General features: G+C 40.5%; 1 protein-coding gene across 1 annotated transcript; it reads right to left on the reverse strand.

Annotated features, from left to right (window-relative positions):
* Positions 1-6,598: 6,598 nt before the first annotated feature.
* Positions 6,599-9,255, reverse strand: tyw3 (tRNA-yW synthesizing protein 3 homolog (S. cerevisiae)). Its single transcript, XM_076078802.1, has 6 exons — positions 8,859-9,255; positions 8,595-8,675; positions 8,407-8,505; positions 8,185-8,256; positions 7,872-8,005; positions 6,599-7,757 (listed from the first exon to the last, which is right to left on the reverse strand). Exons 1-6 carry the CDS (start codon positions 9,039-9,041, stop codon positions 7,499-7,501), a joined length of 828 nt encoding a protein of 275 aa, XP_075934917.1. The 5' UTR covers positions 9,042-9,255; the 3' UTR covers positions 6,599-7,498.
* Positions 9,256-9,907: the final 652 nt, after the last annotated feature.

Genomic DNA, 9,907 nt, shown 5'->3' on the forward strand with positions numbered 1-9,907 from the left:
TCTGACTTCACAAGGTACTGGATACTGTTACCACGACGATGAAGAATTCAATTTATAACTTCCAAATTTGCCAATATCTTGTTTGTGTTGCAATAATCCAGTCTTACTCATTCCATCTTAATACCACCATCATAATAATGCTCATATTCCATTTTGTATCTGATGTACAATCCAGGATGCTGCAGTTCAAATATCAAAGCACAGATGTTGGTGTCTGAAGATGATGATGCTTTGCCCCTCTAAGACAGAAAGCTGTTCTTCTTTTCCTTTTCCGTGAGTGAGAGGGAAATCTTGTCCTTCCGCTCCTGTGAATTCCCTGAATCATCTGACGGCAGTGAACCAGGAATGTCATTCTATTTCACTGAACACTCTCTAAAGAGCAGCTTGTGTTCAGTATACTGAACACAAGCTCCCATCAGTCGTTAGGAGAGTGACACAGTGGAGGACAGACAGTGTGAGATTAAAGACTGATTTCACAGGTTTGATCAGAGTTTTTTTTTTAAAACTGTCATTTAAAAAAAAAAAAAAGTTCCTCTGTGCATTATTAAAGCTGCGTTAAAAGGCGGATCCATTATTATTATTTTTTTTAGGTTTGTGGTGTTCGTTATGTATTCCGAACATTCACATTTTGGTCGAACTACATATTATCCCACGTGACCCGATGAAGGTTTCTGCATGATGACACTGTATACGCTATATATACTGTACATCCTTATAGTCAGTGTATTGCATACAGTAACTTCAGGGGCGGGCCGTGCATTTTATACCTGGGCCTTCACTGCTGTCCTGCAGCTGAAACACAGCTACGGTTATTATTTGTTTAGTGTAAAAATGAAGCCAACACATTATAGATACACTATCTGCAGAGAATACGCAGAGACTGTGCCTCCTCTCTGCTCTGACTGCAGCTGGGACTGCTGCATGAGGCTTCTGTGAGAGTCCACCTGTGTGTCCTTTGGGGCGGCTCACGGCAGCACCCGCTGCTCGTTCACGACAGTAACTGCAGAACGGTACGTGCTTCAATGTCAGAGTCAAAACACCAGAAAAGTCTCCAACAACACCAGAACAAGTCGCTCGATTTGTCACTAGTAGCTTTAGACAAAAAAAGTCTCCATGAGGGTTTGGAAAGTCGCCAGATTTAGCGAGAAAGTCACCAAGTTGCCAACACTGGCACCGGCTAAATATGTCCCCAGAGCAACATTGGACGTAACAATGGTTCCTATCACATATAAAACCAAACAAAAATCCATCTTCATAAAAACAAGTTGTACAAATAACAATATATAAACAAGCATATAAAAGCTACTGCAGGTGTAAAAACAAACACAGTTGACTTACTAAATGCTGTTCACTATTTAAAGACAAAGCCCATCCTCCTTTCTTTGTTGACAAAGAGTTTAATCCCAACTCACAAATCCTTTTCTCCTCCTTCAGCCATTGACTGTTAAAAAAACAAAGCTAGCTAAAAAAATAATAATCTACACCAAGCTAAATGCAAGAAATGTCATAATTTCTTCCACATCTTTCAATTTGAACTCTTACTACTCCGACTAAGCTTTGCCAGCATCTTCAAGTTTAGTTTCACGATAGTCACGTGCTCGCCCACTGGCCAATCACAGCACACGCTGCACCTCACTGCAGAGCTGCACATGGAAACTGAGCTGCACATAATGCTGACGTAGTTGTAGGCCAGCTAGCAGGCTCTGACACGTTAAAGAATACGCCCAACATGTCAAACTAAAGATCTGATTGGTTGAATATCGTTCCCATTCACTTAAACTGCACATGGATTCACTTGTGAGTCTGCAGGCCTCTGCCTCTGTTCTTACCTAGAGACACAGAGGTGAAATCTGATTGGATAAAAGCTCTACTTAAAACAAGCTGCACTGGAAGCAGAGCAACTGAGGAAGACAGTAGCTGTGCAATGAGAAAATAAGATAATGGGAAAAATATTTTTATAAATTATAATACATGTAGTGTGTTTAAGAAAAATTATTAAATTATAAAATAGCTATAACTTTGTGATTGTGTTTAGGCCAGCAGAGAAGGCTTTGCAGGCCCTGACGGCCCACCACTGTGTAACTTAGATGGAGGTCGGGACGCTCCCAGCAATGTACTGCTGTGGACACAATTACACAAACCACCCAACCAACCCTGTGTTCTGAGGTAAAATGACTGCTTTTCTCAATGGAGTCTTGTGGCTCAGACAGCACTGACAAACTGAAGCCATTATATCTCTCTCTTCAAAGTCACTAGACTCCATTGATGAAACTAAAAATGTTAGCACACAGAACATATGACTACAACCCCACTTCAAAAAATCCAAACAACGCCATCAGTTATTTTTAAACTTAGCACAGCAGATGTTGACTCAGCTGGAGCTAGTGTCCACTTGATTCATAACCTTATTGATTAGCTTAATATATTACTATTGGTAACCTACGTCACTGCTCTTTGCTAACGGCAGAGTGGGCGTTTCCATTTCAAAACACAAGAAAAGACCACTTAAATGGATTTTTTATTTGGGCCACTTGTCTCCACCTGAACATTTTTTATCCTATTTTCTCTCTCTTTTTGTTCACCACCAACTCCTGAGGGAAATATCCGTCTCTTTATCCGTCTCTGCTGCTGGAAACCAGATTGATGTGAGTGGAGTTGAAACAAAAAACAAACAAACGGTGAAGAGACTCAAAGTAACTAAAGAGTGCTAAAGAGTGTTGTATCGGCATCACAGAAGGACAGTTTTCCTCTGTTCCAGTCCAGTTTAACTCTGATCCTCTGGAGCTTCTTCTTCACTGGTGAGGGATCTGATGAGTAGTTTGCTGTGTGTGTAATCCAACAGGTATGCAGTAGCATCGGACACTAAAGTCAAAAAGCTGTGACTCCACCATCTGAATGTCATTGCTGATCTTGCAGATGGCCACAGCCTTTGACGCCCTGAAGACTATTGGAGTGATCCATGCAGGCCTGAAGACAAACAACATCATGCTGGTGGACAGAAAAGCTCAGCCACTCAGGGTGAAGTTCATCGACTTCGGATTGGCTGTTCTGACCTCTTTCGTGAAGCAGGGCAATTGTCACCAAATACCATCCCACAGGTGAGCTACAGAGAGACTCGAATCATATTCTTCTCAGTGAGTAGGCGATGTCTACCATCCGCTCAAATATGGCAGTGTTCTTCATTCTGTACATTTGTTTCATTTTCAGGGCTCCAGAAATTGTTTTGGGACTTCCATTTTCAGAGGCCATCGACATGTGGTCTCTAGGTGTTGTGATGGCAATTTGGAAATGAAAATGCTGGTGTGTCGATAAAAGCAAAATGCGACAAAGTGCAATGGAAACAGATTGAATTTCATTGAAGAGATGGAAAAAACGCTCCACACAAAGCTGATGTAATCTTCCCAACATTAACATATTTTCACCTTTTGAGGTTCGACTGGCGCGTTTTTTATTACGTTGTGCCATTTCTTCTGCAATGGTATTATGGTTTCACCGACAGGAGAAATGGAGCCGCGTTACTGCTTATCGCGATGAACCAACTCCTAATAATTGCATAACGCTGGTGTATGGAAACAAGCATTCATTTGTTTTCTTTTGAAGACTTTCTCGAAATTCGGTTAAAATTTGCAATATATTTTGACGGAAACCTGCCAGCACGGCGCTGGGTAAGTGTCTGTGTTTGCAAGTGGGCTGAATATTTTACTACTTTATATACAGTGAATTTATGAGTTTATAGTCAAAACATTTTAGGGCCCCATTGTAAGAAGGAATTTGGTCATAAAGTCTCGCCTGATTAAATAAAGGTTGAAAAAAATAATAAGAAAAAAATATATTTTTCTAATCTATAACGCTACAAAAAAGTGAAATAGGTAGTTAGGTAGTAGCTAGTTAGCCATGCATGATAATGTTACCTGTTAGAGCATTAGAGCAGATATACAGTACACACTGTTTCCATTAATTCCTTACACTTTTATCTTTTGTGTTTTTGGATTTGGGAGGGTGAAAAAACGCTCTTACTTCAGCCCCATGCACACTCTTTTGACACTGTTTGACATCTGCTTCATTTTACAGTTGCTCAACTATGATTGGATTGAATCAAATTAGTTAATTTCACCAGTCTAAATATAATTAAAGATGTCTTTTATTACTGTTCTGACTCCTCATGAATGGGATCTGAACACATGATCAAGAATTTACGATCATTAGCATGTGATGCATTTAATTTGAATTGTAGCTTTGGTGATCATCAACATGTAACGTAACTTATAGTAGCTTTGTGCCTCTGAGTAACTGCGCCTGTCTTCATTCAACAGAACAAATGAAACCTCAGGAACAGCTTCAGCATTACCGCCAGCTGTTCTCTCTGCAGAACCTCCACAACCTGACAGCATCGTCGGAGGATGTAACTTGGTGAGGCCATTTCCTCTTCTCATGTCGGCCATATCTGATTTTTTTTAAACATCAAATAGCGGATGACTTCCTTGTCAGCTGTCTATTGAATTGCTTGTGTCGTAATTCCACAGCTCCAGTGCCACCAGTGGATTTCACGGATCGACCCAGACACATTATATCCGGGTGTTATCATGGTGTGATCTTCACCGACTGAACAAAGTTGAGTGGAGCAACCCCCTAAATGTGACCACCCTTCCCTGGAACAGGAACACAAAGAAATCCCTTCCACCACATCTGGTAGGAAATGCTTGCCTCCACGCGTGTCTGAATTGTTGAATTCTTTCACATTGTTGTGGATTCTACTGAAATTTCCTTTTGATTTTCAGACGACAAGAAGAAGAGAAAGAAGAAGAAGAACTGCTTCAAGCTCTTCTTTTCATTCTTGACATTCTGCTGCTGCATCACTGTCGACGATGAAGAGGTATGAATCGCACTATGAACACAACACCTCTCGCGATGGAAATGTAGAGAGTAAGCACATGATGGCACCATGAGAGTGTTAAAAAATATAAAATTATAAAATAAGATAGAACTTTATTATGCCGGAGATTAATAATAAGAAGAATAAGATTAAAAAAAACAATTAGACAAAAAATATAAACACATCACACTTATACTTTCTATTGACACTGGAGGCCATCTGTCAGGAGCGATGTTGGAGATACGTTCATAGTTGCTGAGGGTATGAAGGCAAATCAATGTCAAAATCTGCAAGCACAAATGAGATCCAAGCATGCATGTGTCTGTGTGTGTGTGTAGAGGTCCTCCCACGCGTGCAAATCAAACAGCCATGTACGTTGTTGTGGAAGATTTCTATGTTAATCGGGAGAAGAAAGTTTTCGTTCACAAATCAATAATAAAGTCTTCAGAAGATTCAAAGTTGTCTTTCTCCGTTTATTCTCTTGCAAGAGGGAAGAGAATACCACAGCTACGTATTCAGTAGACGGTGGCAAAGCTTTGACTAAGTTCAACATTCAACATCATTTTATGCATACAGAGGTTCACGCCTTTAGATAAGACATTCATAGGGGAGTACAGGTCTTTTGACAAAGGCTGTCTTGATCTGCTCATTATCTGGAGTCTGCCAGGTGCGTTCAACTGAGAGTCAGTTACGGTTTCAAGTTCTGTCTCAAACTTGCCATACAGACAAAGAAGACAGTGTGTCTTCACTTCTCGTTCTTGTGTGTATACAATAAGTAAAACTGGTTGAGGTCATGTCCATATATCGTACAATAAGTCAATAACATAAAACTGTTCGAGGTCATGTCCATATATCGTACAATAAGTCAATAACATAAAACTAGTCGATAATGTAAAACTGGTCGAGGTCATGTCCATAAATCATAAGATAAGTCGATGCACTTGTTTTGTACTCACTTTTCTACACAATAAAAAGAATGAAACTGTCATGAATAGTCTGTACTTGATGGAAACTTGGAGGCAACAATGTATAAAATGCATTATGGTGGGGAGAGGGGTGTTTGCCATGAGGCCCCAAACGGTTCCATCTGGTCATGAAATTACTCCTGGAAAATAAGATAAAAATCATATTTACTCATCAGATTCATACAATAGCATAGTTCAATCCTAGTGAATGTCACTATATACAAAATAAATACACTGAGAAACCTTGTAGTTCTAAGAGTTCTTGCTGCCCCTCCAGTGGTAAAACTGAAAGTGTCAATAAACAGCCTCAACTCAGTAGCAATTTATGACATCATAATCTTTCAGTCAAAGCTTAGGCACACATCTGACAGGACTACAATTAGTCTTATGTATGTCTAAAAAAAGCTATGTGTGGCACAGAACTGGGTGCAAAGGCTGTTTATCCATCAACATACCAAGCCCAGTATAAAGTGACAGTAAACCAATAAACTGTGGGAAAAAAAGAACCACTGGTTCCCAACTAGACCCAGTGACATCCCTGCTGTCCTGTGCACACGTTCAACACATACACGAAGCCCAGCAGCACACTTCAAACCTTTAGATATGAAGAAAAAAAGAACATTTGTCTCACCTATGTGATGCCGACTACATCAGTATCCATGATTGATCTTTTTATAATGCTCCTGAAACATGGATTAAAAATGTCGAAATTAAATGTGAACCAGTTAGAACATAATCACTGCCTTCAACGACACTCAACTCAATGGAAAAACACTCAGTGGCCACTTTATTAGGTACACCTGTACAATCAAACGCAGTTTCAAAAACCAATTCAGCAGCCCTGCTGTAATGTCCATCTTTACAGAGCTCACCCGCTCTTGTTGACATGGCCAGAGATGTCTTCATTTAATTACATGTTTATTACTGAGGTAATAGTTCAAGGTGCTGTTGGATTACATTATAGTGAGAGGAGTTTAAATACATGACAGGGACAGAATATAAGAAACACCTCTGTATATAAGGCAGTCCAGTACAGTGCCAAGACTAACTAAAACAAATGACTTTAATGAACCATGACTGACAGTGTCAACAAAAACTGATCATCGTAAAAATAGACTTTATGGCAAAGACGTATTGGATTCAAGATTGAATCTAATTCTGGTCTTGTGTTTGATGACCTCTCATTAAACAGGTTCAACCTGATGATGCATTAATGTTGCAGTGACGTCCACTAAGATTTCATTTTAAGGGAACATCTCTCTACTATGATGCTGTCATTTGGTCTATAGTGAGCCTCTGAACACAAGCAGACCCATGAGTCTGAGCCACAGGAGCACCGTCAAGGCCTCATGGGAGCTTCAGCTGAATGGCAACAAACGCACAACTTTCCTGTTGAGCTCTATTTATTGCTAATAGCTCATACTTTGTAATTATAATTATTAAATGAATCTGGAAGCAAAGCCAAGCATCTCCTGATGTCTTATTGTGAATGCATGTTGGGACAGTGTAGACATGATGGATCCAACACTCTGATCTATTGACGGTGCAGTGTGGGTTACCATGGTGATACAGGCCCCAGCTCTCACAAATAAAACCAACAATCTGCACTACTGTCCAGTCTGCCATGACAGGAGCGAGTCAGCATGTTTCAGGGTCTGCTTCATGTGAACAGATCCAGACAGTCATCCAGCTCTGGTACAAGGCTGGACCTGTCCCCATGGCAACAGTCAGCCCGACAGTGTTCTCTCTTCCGCCTCCGTTTGTACACACTTGTTTTCTTCTTCTCCTCCTTTTGTTCTTCTTCCCCCCTCTCTGTCTCCAGTCTAGTGTCTTGTGGTTCCTGATAGATGGGAGGATTTGGGATCTGTAGTTTTTGTAGTTTCTCTGTAGTCAGGGCTGACTGGAGATTCTGGTAGAACCTAGAGATGACCAAATAAGTAAAAAAGTCAGAGCTGCCTGCAGCATGTTTGAATTCTGAAGTATAGAATTAGTGAGAACTAGTCTGAGTAGGAGAGAGCCATCAGCAGACGGACCTGTGGATCCGTCTAAGGTTCTCCTCCATCTTCTGATTGGCTATCCGAGTTAGGAAATGGATGTACTCGTGTTCAACCAGGAGCTTTCCTTCGTGGCTGAGAGGAACCTCCAGGCAGTGGGTGCTTCGGACAGCCTAGAGGGACAAAATACATTCACGCTTTTTACACAGTATAACGCAAGCAACACATGCAGCAAAGCAAGAGGGATGTTCTACTGCATGGATTGTCCAAATTTCAACTGAATATTAAATGAAAACGAATGGTTCCGATAGTGATGGCATCCTGGAAATGTCATTGATGTCACAGAGCCTACCGTGATGATTTTTCCTGTCTTGCTGACAGTGAGACCAGAGTTTCTGAAGCCTGAGTTGATGGCCACTGAGTGCTAGAGAGACAATGCATGTTAATGACAGAGCGGTCCATTTATTTAATTAAAATACATTTACGTTGAACCCTCCCTGACAAGTCCATGTTCATTAAATCAACACTGTGATCGTTCAACAATACACACAGACACACAAACTGTCATCCTCACCATCAGCTGAGCGTCATCCAGCCGCCGACACTGAACATGGAGCACAAAGGGCTCAAACTTAAACACTGCATCTCCACTGGACCTGACCAGACCACCCATCTGAGGAACAAACACCATTTGCTCTTGTTAATATCAAATCCACATTATTAGATGAAAAATCAGTAGTGCAGAAGTCCATCATATCTCACCAGGTCCTCAGATCTGCATTCCTGGTGTGAGACAAACAGCCAAACGCAATTCTGTTTGAGGACATGACTGCTCTCTGGAGCCTAGAAGAGAGGACACGAGACAGGGATATAAAAGACAGACTTAGACACAGTGCTGTGGTAATAGACAATGTCATCTGTACCCGGCTAGAGCTACGTGAACCCTGCCTCTAACAAAAGTCAGTCCCTAACTAGTTCCCCAAGGTGCAGTTGATAGCTTGCTAGCCTGAGTAACGCCTCCCTCACCCCGTCGATGAGGACGACTCTGCCGGAGCAGGAGCTGGTGGTGAAGTACTCCTCACAGCTGTTGAGCAGAGACACTACATGTGCAATATCCTCATCCACGCTGCCCTTCTTACTCTGGTCCAGCTTGTTCAGACACTGATTCTTCCACTGATTGAACGTTTTCTCCATAGCTAACGTTAGCATTTAGTGTGGCTACAGGCGTTTCAGCGTCACGGTGTGTTTTTCCACAGTGTGAGCGGACGGGGCAACAATGTGTTTAAAAGCTCGGGACTTTAATGACAAAAGCAAAACAAAATTTGAATTGCATCTATTACATGCTACGCTTTGTAAACATTAGCTAGCCCTGCTATCCCACGGTGTTGTTTCTCCTTCTTGTGCGAAAACGGCGGCCAAGATATCAGCCAATGGTGTACAGCGCCACCTGCTGTACTGGAGGCGATGATCAGCATATCAATCAGTTACTGGTGTCATATTCTAACTTTTTAGAGAGCACTTGCTAATGAGTCGCTGACAAAGCCGTGCTCCATGTACACAACCATGTATCGAATTAGACTATTGGTAAACTGGCACATTCCTATATATGATGATTGGAAAAAACAAATGTGATGGATTATAAATGATTTAAATTGTAATTTGTTGTGTTGATGCATTTTTTTGTATATTTAAAATAAATTAATTTTATACAATAAAATTTAGGTATTCATTTAAAATGGAAGTATCCTGTAGAAACATTTTACAAAATTATACAGTCGACAGAAAGCTTATGATTTATACCTTTAATTGAAAATAATTGACAAATAAATACAAAAAATCAAATAAAAAGTCCTCCCCAAATTCAATCAATAAGTAAAGTAAGTGAAGTGAAATAAACTACTATCTATTCATATTGTCCATTCAAAATACAATTTCAGTTCTTGCAGTAACTATAATTCTTTTCATGATTAATTTATGTAAATAATCAAATTCCCAGGAGCTGTATCTATTCATCATGTATTCAATTGTATAATGTACTGTTTTGTATTGTATTGGACTCCATCCATCCATCCATT

This window comes from Anarhichas minor, unplaced genomic scaffold, assembly GCF_050575085.1.
Source record: "Anarhichas minor isolate MPS153535 unplaced genomic scaffold, ASM5057508v1 ptg000006l, whole genome shotgun sequence".
Classification (NCBI taxonomy): domain Eukaryota; kingdom Metazoa; phylum Chordata; class Actinopteri; order Perciformes; family Anarhichadidae; genus Anarhichas; species Anarhichas minor.